Here is a 16,779-nt window from a genome sequence, read left to right as displayed (position 1 = left end):
ATCTATTGCACAAGTCTCATAATAACAATGAGCACCGAAGAAAGGTATCGATGGAGGTACTATTTTCTTCGAAGATGCTTCTTACACTTCGCAGTAATATAGCATAAGTTCCCTGAGCGCGCTTTGTCTGTTACAGCCTTATGGCCTGATTGCCTGGTTATTGGAAACACCGTCGATATTCTCGACAGACGGAGTACATAACACTTTTCGGTCCTTGACCGAAGAGGGAGAAGCCGACGGTCGGTTAAGACACGTTTAAAGTTCGATTGAACATAGATATGATATAAGTACTTCGGTACATGCAATCATTCTTTTACCCAAGTCACTTGAGGGCTCTTAAATTTATTTGAGCCGTTTTATAATAAGTGTTCTTCTTCTTAGTCGTTGCAAAGTTTTTATTATTATTATTATTATTATTATTATTATTATTATTATTATTATTATTATTATTATTTATCACTCCTTTTTTCGACACGAGTGTGTGGTCACTAGCCGGGGAGCCTAATTTCTCTCTCAAAGCTGCTAGAGTTTAGTTTGCTAAGCTGGCCTAACGAGAAGTACTTCGCCTTCGGGATAGGAGGTTGAAGCCATAGGCTAACCCACTTGAAGTCTTGAGATAGGATGTGTCATGTTAAAGCACGACATAAGCACTTTTTTTTTCTAAGGCCAATTTTCGGATTGGCACCGAACACTTGATCTTGTTCGGGCGTCAAGTTTTTACTGACGTTTTTTGGTTTTCCAAGCTTGTGGCACTTTTAAACTATTTGTGTATTTTCAGCACAAGTCTCGCAGTGCAACGCCGAACACCTTTAGAGATTCGGCAAAAACATTCTCGTATATTGCTATATATGCATCGGTTTCGAATTGTGTCTTCGATCAATAGTTGGGTTGCCCGGCTCCTGCGCTTGCCTCCTACATTCCGCTTTGTTCGGCTAGGTGTGCAAAGGGAGAACCACTGCGATTGTGCTTCCAGCTCACATGGTTAAGCACCTCAGTGGAGAAAGCCGAAAACTGACTGTCACAATAAGCGTAAACTGGTCAGCGATCCAATGATGGTGTTAAATGACGGGCCATTCATAACAATGGCCGAAGTGTTTACGGCTTGACCTCGACTGTTGTCGAACACTACCGGGGTCTATTAACTGGCCTCCCAAACTAAATCCTTGATATTTTGCTCTTACATTGGAGCTGAGGTTTCATGATCATGCTTAGCATGACAACCCAAAGAAAAGAACCGATAGCAGGACTATTTTCTTTGGAAGACATTTCTTCTGTTAAACAGTAATATAACATATCTCTCTGCGTACCTTTGTTTATAAAACCGTATGGCCAGATTGCCTTGTTTGTTGTAAATCTTTGCCCTCATAAAGGATTTATAAAGTAGGACAAACACTCCTCGACTATTGGCCGAGGAGGTGGAAGCCGATGGTCGGTCAACAAAGTTTTGTACAATGCGGATCCGAGCATTAATGACGTAAAGTACTTGGATACATAGAGTCGTTACACATAATTTGTGATTTTACTATGGATATCAATCCTTAATTCGGCCACCCGTGCCCGCATTAAGGCTTGGGGCTACTGGGCTTCGGGCTTATTATTTACAAATATTAAAGGGGCACATCGATCCCCTGATCTGGTGTTGCCACCCGACCAGTGTCTCGGGGGCTACTGCATTGCCTGTCCAATGCAGAAAATTTTAAGTGTAATACAGTTTCCGAGGAGATTTTGATCCTCAGGTTGGTCGGCCGCACCCAACCTGAGTCTCGAGGACTGAGCACGCCGTTTTTTGTGCCCCGAAGTATTCTGCCGAGCTAGGACTTGATCCTCAGACCGATTTTGCAAATCAACCTGAGTCTCAGCGGCTACTGGGATCAGCGGTCTTATGTCATCCTTCATGTGCATCTCGGGTTTTAGACCGATACCCACCTTGAGGGCTACTGGCTATATATCTCGGCAGAGAATAAATTGCACCAATCGAAAATATTGAAAAAAATCGGCCCACATTCGGGGTGGTGCACCACCTCGGAAGCAGTCCGGCATAAAGCTCGGGCGCTAGTGGCTGGCTCCGTAGAGGGCATTTCCGGCATTAAGCTCGTCTAAACTCCTTCAAACTTCTTTGAACCAAGGTGATTTACGACACCTCAGATACAGTCTGACGTTGGAGCTCGAATACATAGTCCGGCGTTGGAGCTCGGATACTGTCCGGCATTGGAGCTCGGATACATAGTCCGGCGTTGGAACTCGGATACATTCCGGCGTTAGAGCTGGGAAGCGGTCCAGCATTGGTGCTCGGCTGCAAAAGATACCTCGAATGCAGTCCGGCGTTGGAGCTCGGACGCAAGAGGATGCTGCCGCCCGGGAACAATTTCAAACCCGAGGTGTGGCATAAAAATAAAGAGGCATTGATAAAGGCCGGAAACTTAAAGGTGCTCCTCGGATACCCGACGTGTAAACTCGTCGAATGCATTTCGGCGATCCTTAAGATCGAAGATGAGAAGATTTGCTGAACCAGTTTTCAAGACCGACGACCGAAGATGAAGAACAGTTCGGAAGAACCGAGGAGCGTCCCTAACTTGAAGACCGGTTCAGGGGGCTACTGACAGTGTCCTGGACTAGGGGGTACTCACCATGTCATCTCCCGATCTGTTAGATTGGGCCGAGGACCCCCATGGCCGTATACTCATGGGCCAGTTCGGACAGCTACCGCATACAAGGAAGATTCCACAAGACTTGGCGATCAAGACAAGGACTCCTCCCACCGGCGTATTCGGCTAGGACTCTTGTTATCCTAGGCCTCTGGTGCATTATATAAACCGAGGCCAGGCTAGTCGATAGATCATATACAACAACAATCATACATAGGCTAGCTTCTAAGGTTTAGCCTCTACGATCTCGTGGTAGATCAACTCTTGTAATACTCATATCATCAATATCAATCAAGCAGGACCTAGGGTTTTACCTCCATCAAGAGGGCCCGAACCTGGGTAAAATATCATGTCTCCTGCCTCCTGTTACCATCCGCCTTAGACGCACAGTTCGGGACCCCTTACCCGAGATCCGCCGATTTTGACACCGACAGTGGGGCTACCTATTATTCGTAGGCGGTACGTATGGCGCACGCGTAGATTCACTCATTTTGTTCGGTACGTTGTCTATATTGAAAAATCTAAAAGGACTTGTATTTAGAAACAGAGGATTTTATTTGGTATTGTTTATTAAGTCATCCTTGGCTTATTTTCATCTCTATTTTTTCGCATGGGCCAACAGATGTTATTGCTATTACCCACACTTTGGATATTCGTGTAAGGGTCGTGCTACACGTTGGCCGATGAATCTTTTTGAAAGATCTGCCGGTCTACGAGCTGTCCAGTCTGACGCTATCTTCGCGTCAAGTGTCGTTGTCACCTTTGCAACAGAAGTCGTGTTGCCAGAACCCTTTTGCAACACATGTCTTGTTGCAGAATTTTTTTTATAACAAAGGTTATGTTGTAGTTTTTTTGCAACAAATGTCTCGTTGCAGAATAGTTTTGAGATTTTTTTTGAAACAAATATCTTCTTGCAACAAATGTTTTGTTGCAGAAAGTCACCGTGTTGCATTGATTGCGGTCATGGCCTCGAGCAGAAGCTCGGTCTTGTTGGGGAAGGGAGGAGGGTGTTGCATATGCGATGATGGTGGTGGTGGAGGCGATGAAGCATGGGGCCGGAGCGTCATAGATCGACAATGGTGGCCGGAGCAGAGCTCCGCCGTGCGCGCTCGAGCATCCATGGCCACTGGTCGCGAGCGGACATGGGGAGACGGGGAGAGGTGAGCTCATCGGTGGTCTCGTCTGCGTGTTGCTGGCGGCGAGCAGCGGTGGCGGTGGTTGGAGCAACGCATGAAGGCCTCAGCTTGACAGGGAGCTCGGGAGAGCACGAGAGGATCCAGATTCAGATCCCACAACATATCTCTTATTGCGGTGAGGGAATTGCAACAACTGCTCAGTTGCAAAAACTGGTCTAGATAATACGTTACTCCCGAACCATTGGATTAAAATCGATCCGGCGGCCACGAAGCCGACGGACGTAGGCGTTGTTTGTCGGTCAGGTGATTTGAATCATTTCCATTCGTGTAATATCCAACAAAATTTTGATAGTTGCAGGTTCAAACAAATCATATGATCTTTCAAAACTCAAACCCACATCCATGAAAATAAGCGTGAAAATCCAATCCCCATCTGGAGGCTATCTATATGGGTAGCTTGGCACAGTCTTTATAAGAAACACTAAGTAGAACGTAAACACACATACACTTCACCGCACATGCCCACTCACACAGAGTCTACTGAAGATTAGGTTTGGGGAGCATCATGATTCATGAAATCACCATGTATGCCTCGCCATCGAACGAAAATGTCACCTATGGCGAAAAAACATTCCGCCTAGTGAAAGGTCAAAACTGTGTGTTTGATCATTGGTGTGCTCGGGGTACAACTACCCTAATAATCCAACCACATGTTGGTTCATAGGAAAGCATTTCTGTCCAAACCTGATTTGATTTTATTTGGTCAAAGAACAGTCGGGAACAGTCGGTTATGTTTATAAATAGATACAATCCTAGAACAACACTGCATTTTTTCTTCCAATACTGACTTTGGTACAGTTTCTTAGTGCCATTGTAGATTCTGTTTTTCTTTTTTGAATTTTAGGAACATTTTTTATTTATTTTTACAGAACTGTTGTTTCTGTACCTTTCTTTAGGAGTTTAATGTAGCTACCTTTTCCATGAATAGAATCAGATTTTTAGGGGGAGAAATAGAAATATAGATTCAGATTTATTTTAGGCCCTCTTTTATAGAATCAGCTTCTTTTTCTGATAAAAAAAGAATCAGCTTCTTTTTTAGAGAGAAAAACATAGAATAAGCTTTTTTATATATAACGAAAATATAGAATCAGCTGTATGCCCAGGAGAACAGCTCAGCCCACTCCAATCCGGCCCAAAAAGCAGCCAGCCGGGCCTAGGGTTTACGAGCGCCGCAGTACTATAAAAGCTCGCCCCCAAAACTCGCCCCGCTACCGCAGCCGCCACACACGACGAACACCGGGACGAAGCAGATCGGCGGCGCGTCACTCCAATCACCGGTGAGAAGAAACCTTTCCCTCCTTTCCACAGTCTCCGCGCCTGCGAGGCCACTCTATAAGCTCCCAATTGTTCAATTTGCCCCCGCAGTCCCGACCCATTCGTGATTTGAGGCGCTAGCGATTTAGGTTAACGGGTGAAATCTCTAGCGTTCCTTGGTATGCTCTCGCATCGTATATGCCATACTGCTCGAATCGTTTGTACGGCGTAGTTGATTTGCTAGAAACCAGTCAGCTGATTTATTTTCAGATCAGTATATGTTCGTCTGCTCAGCTGTATCTCGTCCGATAGTTCTCTAGATTAGCTAGGTGCAAGAAATCTGGCGTCTGTTGGGGTCGTTGATATGGCGATAGTATTCTAGATTTATGATCGGCTTCATATTCAGTGGTTGATATGTGAAGTTTTCTAGGTTAGGATAAATGGCGACGGTTTCGGATTCTCTGGTCTGGGAGCTCGTCAGGAAGAACAACTGCTTCCTGATCAAGCAGTTCGGCAACAGCAATGCCAAGGTCCAGTTCAGCAAGGAGCCCAACAACCTCTACAATGTCCACTCCTACAAGTACTCTGGTCAGTGGTTATTGCCCTCCCCCGATTGGTTGAATTTCGAATGCTATGGATGTCCCTTCGTCCACTGACTGAAGGTTTGGTGTTTGGTGTGATTTTTCAGGCCTGGCAAACAAGAAGACTGTGACTGTGCAGCCAGCTGCTGATAAGGAGATGACCGTGGTCCTCTCCACAACCAAGTCAAAGAAGCAGAACAAGCCTGCTGCCTTCACCCACAAGACTGTCATGCGCAAGGAGTTCCGCAAAATGGCCAAGGCTATCAAGAACCAGGTATTAGCATCAGAACAACCATATCGTTCTTTTATGATGAAAGTTGTGATGCTGGATGGTCTAGATTAAGTACTCTAGATGACAACTGGTATTGGAAATATAACCTGTAACAACCATTTCAGTGTTTCGGTCCTCGTAGGTGAAATGTAACTGTTGTGATTGGCTTCTTAGTTTAGTCTGATTTCTAATCATCTGTAGGGACTGTGTTATGAAATCTGCAGATGTAATACTTTTAATCAATAAACTGACACTAATGTTCTAAGAATACATATTTACTCTCAATTTGGTTGTATCTAGTATGTGAACTTTCACTTCCGACCTGTTCTGAGCCTTAATGTGGAAAAAGGTTTTATATCCAATTAAGATTGGAATTTTCTGAGCAGTATGCATGTCTTGTAAACTGCCCCTGCCTGTCTGTACTTGGTTTTCTATGGTACTAGTTGATAATGAACATAAACATCAATGCTTCCTACCTTTGGTGGTTACAAATAGAGGAGAAATGCTGCTTAAGATGTCTTCCTGTTAAACCATGTCACCTTCATTTGTTTTCTTAATCTAATTGTTATTCTTCTTGCTTTCCAGGTCAGTGACAACTACTACAGGCCTGACTTGACCAAGCCTGCTCTTGCAAGACTGAGCGCTGTTTACCGCAGCCTCCAGGTTGCCAAGTCCGGTGTCAAGAAGAAGAACAGGCAGTAAGCACTGAGGGGCCAATGAGCTTGTTTTGTGGATCTGTTGGTTTATGTTTCCAGCTTTTTAGATTTGTTCTAAGAGTATGGAGATTGAATATGATGAATGGTGTGCTCCGCATACTGGCACAAGTTTTCTCAGTAGGTTCTATATCTGTACCCATGACTATGTTGTGAAGCCTCTTGAAATCATTTTCACAATTATTGGCTTTCCACATTAATTGTTTTTGCTGAATTGCTTGGAGTTTGAGTGCTGCTGATGCGTGTTTTTCTGTTACACACTAGCAAAAGGGCCCGTGCGTTGCAACGGAGTTAAAAAAAATCCTAAAGCATCAACTTAACGGTATTTCTATTATGAGCATGTGCACAAAGCTGATCGGTTTATCATATCACCACTAACGTCCTTGCATTCTGTTAAGCATGCCTATTTTATTTACTAAGACACCATTACCGCTGTTGAAAATTTAGGAAAATCACACGGTTACTAAAAAGTGCAATACATAAAAAAACATACATAACTTTGTGTGACGGCCCGGCTTGGCTTCGTTCGGAACAACGTGTATAAGGACTGAGTCAATCAGGCCTTTCCCTTGAAGTTTTCTTATCACTGATACTTTACATTTTTCAAGTGCAACATGTCTAAGCATCTTAGGCTTTTGTTGCATCAGTACTACATCTACTAAACTACTCCCTCCGTTCCGAATTACTTGTTGCAGCTATGGATGTATCTAGATGTATTTTAGTTCTAGATACACTCATTTCTGCGACGAGTAATTTGGTACCGAGGGAGTCTAATGTTTGTTTCATGTTATTTACTTTGATTTGAATTGAGGTTTTTAAAAAACCCCTCACTTGAATTTTATTAAATTAACCAACCAAATGAAATTCAAATAAGTAATTTTATGGATCTTTGATCTATCTAAATTGAGGGAATTCACATGGTGGTTCTTTTTATTACTCATGAACATAGCCCCCCAAAAATATTAGGGAGCTAAAAATAACAATCCCATCCATTTCGAATTAAGCATAACCCACTCTTAATTTGAACTTCTTAATTAAATATTTGGAATTATATTTGTAGCAATGTAAATATAAGTTCCACTTTGGATAATTCATGTGGAGTTGGCACAACCCCAAAAGGCCAAAAAAATAGTTTCAAGTTTCTTTAAACCCAATTGATTTTCAAATTCTTCTTTTAGGCAAGATTTTATAATTCTTAAACACCGCTCTCTCTTCCCTGTGTTTTTTTGCCCAACTCGTATAGCAGCAGCAACCCAGTTTGCATGCCATTTTTCCTTAGCAAACCCCAGCGGCAGCCTCCTCCCACTTTAACCCTACCGCCTCCCAATTCTTGGGGTCTCTGTCTCTTGACCCGGGGTGATGTGCCCCAAGCGCCTCGCTGCATGGCCTCGAGGTTGCACCCGATGACCGGCCGGCGAACCACCTTGGTTCCCACTCGCTCTCTTCCTCGCCGCACCTCTGTGTGCGCCTCCTCCCGCTGTGCATCATGCGCTACCATGGTCGAGCTGTGCGCCTTCGGCCATGGCGGCCGTTGCCAAGCTGCGCCCCTTCGCGTGCTGAACCACCTGACCGCCGTTGGACTCGCTCTTCCTCGCTGCACCTCGGTGCTCCTCCTCTCCCGTTGTGCACCTGGCGCGAGCTGCGTGCGCCTCCGGCCATGAACGGAGTCGCCCAGCTGCGCCCCCCTAGCGCTCTTGCACCTCCCGGCCTCCACTTGTTCTCCTCTCGTCGCCCGCGTCCCTCGCCCCTCAACAAGCTTTACTCTTTGCCTCGCCAAGCCTGTTCAATGGTACTGCATCGTCTTCTCCCATCGGCTCTCAGGGCTGCTTGTTGATTCCCAGTTGGCTTTGTTGATATTTCAGCTAACTTGGGAACGTATATAAGACAACTCAACCTAACAGAATGAGGTGGGATTATTCAACACCCAAGCTAACTTTATCTAATCTAATTATTATAAGCATGCATGTATCGATTGGAATTAACCTTGCTTCGTTCGGCACAGAGGGCCAGGGTAATTGGGCCTGTCTCCGTATTCTCACTCCATCAGGCTACGTTCGGCTGGGTGGGCCAGAATATTTGGCCAGCTTTCGAACCAAGATTATTAAGAGCTAACCCAGTTTTATATTGAAACTTGGGTGCCAGCTCAACTGGTTGTTGTTGTAGCTTAAGAACGGAAGGTTGTGTAAGTTCGAATCTCAGGACAAATTACTTTTTGCTATTATAGAATAGATGGCGGGTTAATTAATAGAATTATTTTTCGCAGGTATATATGTAATAGATGGCAGCTTATAATTAATTACCTAATAATAAAGCAAATGTGTTTTTAAAATATTGTTATTGAAGCAAACTTATAATTTATAGCGCAAGATCCGTTTTTTTCATACCGGCGGCGATCCATATTGCAAATAAACATCCCACTACAACCATATAGGGAAAAGAAAACATCGATAACTACACATGCATACCTCTGAAAAATGTCGCAGGGGAAAACAACAGATTTCTCATCGCGCGCGCGCGCGAGAGAGAGAGAGAGAGAGGGAGGGAGGAGAGAGGGAGAGAGAGACGCTTAGGATTAACCATATTCAACACACGTTTTTTGTTGTTTTGTGTGAACACCGAGGCCATCGCCGGCGAGGGTGAGAAGAAGGATAAGCGGCAACACAAATATGATGCCTCGCAAAAATAAAGGAGATGGGCCTATTATGATCTTGAGTGATGATTGTTGAGTTAAGAGCGTGTGTTATGTTTTCTCTCCCGTTGCAACGCACGGGCTCTTTTGCTAGTTAACTAAAAACAGAAAACCGGATTAGTAAACGTACGTACCAAAAACTCATGGGTGGCATCGCTCCGGACAGAACAGTCGTGTGTGGCGGGCCACATGATCATATGAATAGTACCACCTCGGATGTAGAAAATAATATAGGTGGAAAAACTGAAAGCGTAAATTCACGAAAAGAAGTGTATTGTGACGGTGAATCCGACAAAGTCAATTCATGATTTATTATTATTAGGGAGGGATGTGCTCGTTGAAGTGCTAAACTTATATCAACTGGGTATTATGCGTGGTAACTTAAGTATGCAACTTGAATTTGTATTTTACTTTTTCTTCTGTCGATCATGCTACACGGTTTCTTCTTTCAACCTTTGAATTGGTTGGTTCAAGCATTCCGTGGGCATCCAAGGAAATTTAACGCCACGGAACAATTTAACAGTCAAAATCCACGCCGTATTGTAAGTCGATTCCTTGGACGCGAAACCTTGGGGCATCTTGGAAGGAACCATGGAGCCAAACCCACTCTTCACAAGCCGTGCGGGACACCCACATCTCTACCCGTAACGGTATAAAACCCGACTCCCACCTATAATCCACAATTTCACCGAAGAACCCAAGACCCCGAGGGCATGTCAGTCGGCCAGAAGTACGCCGAGGACGCGAGCGCCGGCTTGCCGAAATCGTCGTCCAGCGGTGCGCGGTATGACCGCCTCTTGTCTGGCCTTGCCGCCGGTGCGTTCGCAGACATAGAACCTGACAAGCTCAAGGGCGAAATCCAGCGATGGGCCAAGGCGGTCGGGGCGCTGCTGCGCCAGCTGAGCTTCGGCGCCTGGCCTGAGAAGAGCGACGGCTCGTCGGAGCACCGGAACGCGGGCGACGAAAGATGATTCGGCTTGGACTGGACAGCTGATGGCACTTCACAGGCGACGGCCGACAAGATGCTGCTGAAGATTTCATTAATTCATTCATTAGTTCGTTGTATGTACTCTGATCTACTCCATCCGTTTTTAAATATTTGTCTTTCTAGACATTTTAAATGGATTACCACACACGGATGTATATAGACATATTTTAAAGTGTAGATTCACTTATTTTGCTCCGTATGTAGTCACTTGTTAAAATATCTAGAAAGACAAATATTTAGGAACTGAGGGAGTATGTCTCTCCCATAGTCCCATTCTTAACAAATAGAATAAAATTTGGGCAGCAAATATGATACTCCCCCAAAATAAATGTCGCTGATTTAGTACAAAACGGAGGGAGTAGTACCTGTGAATAACAATAAACAGCAGCAAGCACGGTCTTTTTTCCTCAGCAAATTGGCGGGCTAATTTTGCACTGTTGTGAACCATGGTCCTCAAAATAATACTCACACCACAGATGTATCTCGCTTGCAAGGAAACCACCCGTAACATCTTCACAATGATGGGCAACATGCCCCCACCCAATCTCCTATAAATTATCTCGTAGCAATATATACATTTACCAATGGGAACAGTTAGCAACACCAGGACGTCAGTAATTAGAGCACTAAAATTTCTACACTGCCTACACGAGATTGACAAATCTCTGCTCTATCCTAGTTTACAAAACTAGCTTTGCCTTCTAAATACTGAAGGTGGTAATGCTCCTCACTCCCATTTCCTATCAAGTTTTGAAATGCTCCTCAATAGTTGTTGAGAGCAGACAGTCTGTGCCTGAGCTACATACCGCACTCGATTTGCTCTCACCCATGCAGGCTCCTAATTGAACAAAAAGAGGAAAAGCCCACATTCAGTTTCTAAGATAAATTTGTGCCGCAAACAAAGGCATTGATATAAATACCACTACATATGCACAAAGCATAACGGTGAAGAAAATCACCTCAGGGACAAAGTGCGAGAAGCCAAACTTGACTAAGAGGAGAGCATGCTCCATTATAAGGATTGCCGCGAGTCCTGGCTCAATCCGCCATTTACCCTCCTCATCATATAGACAAACAAGAAGCAAGCAGTTGGTGCAGATTGCCATTACGATCAGGAACTGAAAAGAGTAATATTACAATGAACATCAAGACGTGCATGTGCCGTTAGCAGTAGTGCAAAACAGTAGTGTTAATGAACCTGGAATATGTTCAACCACGCTCCAATTGTAGCTGCAGCACGGGGAACAGGTCTTTTCAACATGACTAACAACTTCAATGCGTCCGCTCTTATTTCAGTTGCATTGTTCTGTCATGAAGATGGTTTTTTTAAGAATTAAAACATGTGCAACTAAGCATATCAAGCATGAGTACATGACTGTAAACTGTCGTCGTAACCACATACCAGAGCAGCAAAGCAGAATATCAATGGAAAGGCGCAAGCAAACATCATGATCATCCCAAACTGAAGAGCTAGCTCAAGAAAATCTGCAATGGATTCAACAACGGAAGCAAAAATGACAGTCTTTCAAGAATACAAATGCCATTGTTAGATCAGCAAAAGTGGTACAGACTTATAAACCAAATACTATGCAAACTACCATAGCAACTGAGCACAGCAACTACTTATCATTATTACCATCAAACAGACCATCTTCGAGCTCTTCTCCAATGCTTGCAGTATAAGAGGGTTTTAAATATTCTTTCTCCACTCTTGTTGATAATCGAACTGACTTCCCTGATGGTGATTCTCTCTCTTGTCTTTTCTTGCTACAAAATGAGAGGGGTTTCTTACATTCTTCTATTGGCCTGGAAATAAGAATAGCAGGACTGCAGGGCAAAGACTATACAGGCAACAAAACTTACTGAACAGCACTGTACTTCTTGTAGCTGTATTTGAGATAAGGAATAGAATTCTCAATCAGATTTTCCAACACCTAGAAATTTAAATATATCATCATAGTGTACGGCATCATCATACCCGATAATGAAGCCTACATTTAAGAACAGAGGGTGTACTTGCATTGCAGAGTGCAAATACCTGAGACACGACTAGACGTTGAATAAGGACTTTCCGGAGTGTCAAAATATCACGATAAAGGGATGCATGGTAAAATAACCCAATATATGATTGCATAAAGTATAGACCGAAAACCTGCACATGCACAAGGAGTAAGAAGCTTAACTTAAAGCATGAACCAGCTTTGTTGTGTCATAATGTTTACCTTATAAATCAAACTATCAGCACTAGACTGTTCTCCTTGGTTGTTTTCATACTTTATTAGAATGACAGACACCTTTCCACCAATCCTTGTATAATACTGAATTGCAACAAGATATAGTGCAGTCAAGACATACCTAAAAATGGAAAAAAACATAGCAGATCAAATTGGCATAGTCAATAGAGTAACATGAGAAATACTAGCTAGCAAGTCACTAGCACAGTTTGATGATTGTTGAGAGATAATTGTGCGTGTCCCAAGTGTACACGTACATGTATTAGGTGTAGTTGTCCCGCTTGTTTCCCAAGTCTATAATCTGTAATTTAGGGTCATAGCAGTGGACGGAACTACCCACATATGTGCTATATATGGGCACCCCATGATGTGAATACAATTGTCATGCATCAAATCCTATTCTACATGGTATCAGCCTACCTCTCGATTCTCTCCCTTCACCTCCAGCTGCTGACGCTTTCCTCCTCTCCACCCCCTACCCAACGCCGCTGTCGCTGCCATCTTCGGCCGCTGCCGCCTCCACCTTCCAACCCTACCGCCGCCGCTGCCTCCCTCCTCCCTCCGCAGCCGCCCTAACCCTAGTCCCAACCTTCACGCTTCTCACTCCTCCAACTTTTGAGGAATGACCAGCCGTGCCAACCGTGCACCAACACGACCGCGCCACCCTGCCAGGTGCCCCAGTCGCAGCCTACACCGTGGTGGAGCGGCGGGTACAACCCTTGGACAGGGGTTGTCCATGCCCGTGCTGACTCCCGGCCTTCTAGGCCCCCGTCGGGGCCTCGGGCGTTTTTCGCCGTGCCAGTTCGATGGCTACCCTGCTCCACCGCCACAACTGTCGTCCCACCATGGGACCCGATGCTCCTCACTGCCCTGCAAACGGCTCTTACTCCGACCAACTATGACAGTGGTGGTGATTAGTTCATGGACTCCGGAGCTACCTCTCACATGGAGCCTAACCCTGGTAATCTCATCACTTCCAGACCCACCGCCACCTCCGCCCGTATCATTGTCGGGGTCTTCTCTTCCTATTACACATATTGGTTGTACTTCCTTTCCATCATCATCCACTTCATTGTCTCTTAACAACATTGTCATTTCTCCACACTTTATTAAAAACATTGTCATTGTCTCTTAACAACATTGTCATTTCTCCACAACCATGTCACTGTTGAATTTGACGAATTCAGTTTTTCTGTTAAGGATGCCCGAACCCGGATGGTTCTACACCGATATGACAACCCTGGTGATCTCTACCCTGCCCAGTTGTCATCCTCTACCACGCTCCAATCGCCCTCTCTGTCAGCATTGATCATTGGCGTGCCCGTCTTGGTCCTCCCAGCTCCGCTGCACTTAGTCATCTCCTTAAGGGATTTTCCTTTTCATGTAATACGATGCTCACACGTGTCATGCTTGTCGTGTGGGTAAACATGTTCGGCTTCCGTTTAGCTCGTCATCCACCATAGCTTTGTTTCCTTTCCAGTTAATTCATAGTGATGTTTGGACCTCACCTATCTCAAGTAATATTGGCTACCTATACTATCTTGTGACTTGGATGATTTTTCTCACTGTGTGTGGACATTTCCTTGACGCCATAAGTCTGATGTTGCACGCTCCCTCGTTGCGTTCTACTCCTTGTGTCCACCCAGTTTGGTCGCTCCATCCGTGCTATCCAAACTGACAACGGAAAGGAATTCGACAACCTCGCCATTCGCACGCTTCTTAGCTCCCATGGCACCATTTTCCGTCTCACGTGTCCATACACTTCGCAACAAAACGGTCGTGCCGAATGCATCCTACCAACTCTCAATGATTGCGTCCGCACTCTTCTATTTCATGTTAATATCCCTGCTCGGTTTTGGCCCGACGCCCTCGCCACAGCATCTTTGCTACTCAACATTCGCCCACGTTGTGTTCGTTGGAACTATGCGCCGCCCCACCTCCTCTTCAGTTCACCACCTTCATATGATGAGTTACGGGTCTTCAGATGCCTTTGCTATCCTAGTATTGCTTCTACTACACATCATAAGTTGGCTCCCCGGTCTCTCGCCTGCATAATCCTTGGTTATCCGGCTAACACAAAGGGATATCACTGCTACGATTCGGTCTCTCATCGTGTGATCACCTCATGACATGTTCACTTTGATGAAAGGTATTTTCCGTTTCAGCATGTCATCAGATGTGGACATCACCGACGGGACCTCGCCAGCTCTCTGTTCGACCGGCTCGGCTACTGGCACGCCGATGCTCGCCCGGCCCATGGCCCTATGGTGTCCGAGTCTGCTATGGCAGCCTCAACCCCGACCGCGCCTTCTCAAGCTGCCAACGCAGTGCCCAAACCGTCTGCCATCGCCGCAGGCTCGACTTGCCCCGGCTCGGCCGCGTCCGGTACGGTTGACTCGGTTGGCTCTTCGGCGCCTTCATCGACAGATGCTGCACCGCCACCTCCGGCTCCTGTGATAACTCATGCTCGTGCGGGTATCACTAGGCCGAGCCGGCATTATCCCTACAATGAGTATGTCTGCACTGCATCGACTTCCGCATTGTCGCCGCTTCCTACCTCAGCATGTGTCGCTCTCCGCGATCCTAAGTGGCTTGCAGATATGTTGGAGTTCGACGCCTTATTGTGGAACCAGACGTGGAAGCTTGTCCCTCATCCCACACATGCCGATGTCATTAGCGGGAAGTGAGTGTTACGTCATAAGCTCCGCCCCGATGGCACACTCAAGCTTATAAGGCTCGTTGGGTGGTGCGAGGCTTCAGGTAGCATGCGGGCGTTGACTTCACCGACACCTTCCCTCCGGTTGTAAAACCAGGCACGATCCGCACCGTCCTCCAGCTCGGGGTGTCTCGAGCATGGCCAGTTCACCAGATGGACGTTTCTAACGACTTTCTTCATGGACATCTTGATGAACATGTGTACTGCCAGCAGCCCACCGGCTTTGTCGACGACACGCATCCCGACCACATCTGCTTGTTCTCGCGCTCCTTGTATGGGCTCAAACAGGCGTCGTGTGCCTTGTACCAGCGCATCGCGGCCTTTCTTCATCAGCTCAGGTTTCGCTCCACTCGCTCGGATGCCTCATTGTTCGTACACAACCAGGCGCTGCAACCACCTACCTGCTCCTCTATGTCGATGACATCATCCAAACAGCCTACACCACCGATCTTCTTCGCCGGCTCACTGAACGTCTTTGCGTCGAGTTTGCCATCAAGGACTTGGGGCCACTCCACTACTTCCTTGGCATCGAGGTGGTACGTCATCCGGACGGCTTCTTCCCAAGGTTTACAAGTCGACGAGTCGTTCCGAGGTTGAGACTCATAGACTAAGCGTGACTAATCGACACTAGTCGATAGCGAAGTTACGACTCATAGACTAGTCGACACTGAAGTGTAGTCGGCCTTGGAATTGAGACTCATAGACTAGTCCTAGGACTCATAATCCATGCTTCTTCCTCCATCGGCAGAAGTACGTTCATGAGTTACTTGACTGTGTTGGCATGCTTAATTGCAAGCCCACGGCCACACCGGTGTATATAAAGGCCAAGCTCTCCACCACTGACGGATCTCTAGCCCAGATGCCTCCTACTACAGGTTCATTGTTGGTGCCTTGCAGTACTTGATGCTCACTCGTCCCGAGTTGCAGTGCATCAGCAGGTGTGCCTTCATATGCACGCTCCTCGCGGTGCTCATTGGTCCTTAGTGAGGTGGATTCTCCGGTACATCTGTGGTCACATAGATCTTGGCATCACCTTGCGTGTGTCGCCTTCCATCGACATCGTTGCTTACTAGGATGCTGATTGGGTTGGCTGTCCCGACACTCGCCGCTCTACGTCTGGATACTGTGTGTTTCTTGGACCTTCACATCGTGGTCGTCCAAGCGAAGGCCGACGGTTTCGCGATCCAATGCTGAGGCAGAGTATCGTGGCGTGGCCAACGCCGTTGTTTAGTGTACGTGGCTTCGACAGCTTCTCCATGAGCTTTGTCATCCCATCCACAAAGCCACCGTCTATTGCGATAACGTCTCCGCCGTCTACCTCTCCGCCAATCCAGTCCATCACCGTCGAACCAAGAACATCAAGCTGGATATTCATTTTGTTCGCGAACACATGGCTCTTGGGAAGGTTCGAGTTCTTCACGTTCCCACGACCCAACAATTCGCGGATACAATGACGAAAGGCTTGCCAACATCTACCTTTGAGGAGTTCCAG

General features: G+C 46.0%; 2 protein-coding genes across 3 annotated transcripts in view; one reads left to right on the top strand and one right to left on the bottom strand.

Moving 5' to 3' along the window:
• Positions 1 to 5,008: 5,008 nt before the first annotated feature.
• LOC119268689 (60S ribosomal protein L28-1-like) lies at positions 5,009 to 6,856 on the top strand. Of its 2 annotated transcripts, none has more exons than XM_037550386.1 (4): positions 5,009 to 5,118; positions 5,531 to 5,683; positions 5,784 to 5,950; positions 6,533 to 6,856. In XM_037550386.1, exons 2-4 carry the CDS (start codon positions 5,536 to 5,538, stop codon positions 6,647 to 6,649), a joined length of 432 nt encoding a protein of 143 aa, XP_037406283.1. In that variant the 5' UTR covers positions 5,009 to 5,118; positions 5,531 to 5,535; the 3' UTR covers positions 6,650 to 6,856. The 2 variants fall into 2 exon arrangements, with proteins under 2 accessions (XP_037406283.1, XP_037406282.1); XM_037550385.1 differs by having other exon boundaries at positions 5,526 to 5,683.
• A 3,993-nt stretch (positions 6,857 to 10,849) lies between these two features.
• Positions 10,850 to 16,779, bottom strand: part of LOC119268688 (anoctamin-like protein Os01g0706700) — a 9,471-nt gene continuing 3,541 nt past the window's right edge. Inside the window, exons 9-16 of the mRNA XM_037550383.1 lie at positions 12,560 to 12,692; positions 12,376 to 12,489; positions 12,201 to 12,271; positions 11,974 to 12,104; positions 11,740 to 11,822; positions 11,536 to 11,643; positions 11,297 to 11,455; positions 10,850 to 11,175 (exon numbers count right to left, since the gene is read on the bottom strand). Of these exons, the coding sequence (XP_037406280.1) occupies positions 11,065 to 11,175; positions 11,297 to 11,455; positions 11,536 to 11,643; positions 11,740 to 11,822; positions 11,974 to 12,104; positions 12,201 to 12,271; positions 12,376 to 12,489; positions 12,560 to 12,692 (910 nt within the window). The 3' untranslated portion in view covers positions 10,850 to 11,064. The remainder of the gene's footprint in view (positions 11,176 to 11,296; positions 11,456 to 11,535; positions 11,644 to 11,739; positions 11,823 to 11,973; positions 12,105 to 12,200; positions 12,272 to 12,375; positions 12,490 to 12,559; positions 12,693 to 16,779) is intronic.

The sequence above is a fragment of the Triticum dicoccoides genome, chromosome 3A (assembly GCF_002162155.2).
Source record: "Triticum dicoccoides isolate Atlit2015 ecotype Zavitan chromosome 3A, WEW_v2.0, whole genome shotgun sequence".
Lineage (NCBI taxonomy): Eukaryota > Viridiplantae > Streptophyta > Magnoliopsida > Poales > Poaceae > Triticum > Triticum dicoccoides.
This window is presented reverse-complemented; position numbering and strand designations above follow the sequence as displayed.

Excerpts from the sequence above, each read along its gene's own strand:
- LOC119268689 (XM_037550386.1), top strand. The coding sequence starts at position 5,536 with ATGGCGACGGTTTCGGATTCTCTGGTCTGGGAGCTCGTCAGGAAGAAC. Across the intron at positions 5,684-5,783 it reads CCACTCCTACAAGTACTCTG|GCCTGGCAAACAAGAAGACT; the intron begins GTCAGTGGTTAT and ends GTGATTTTTCAG. Across the intron at positions 5,951-6,532 it reads CCAAGGCTATCAAGAACCAG|GTCAGTGACAACTACTACAG; the intron begins GTATTAGCATCA and ends CTTGCTTTCCAG.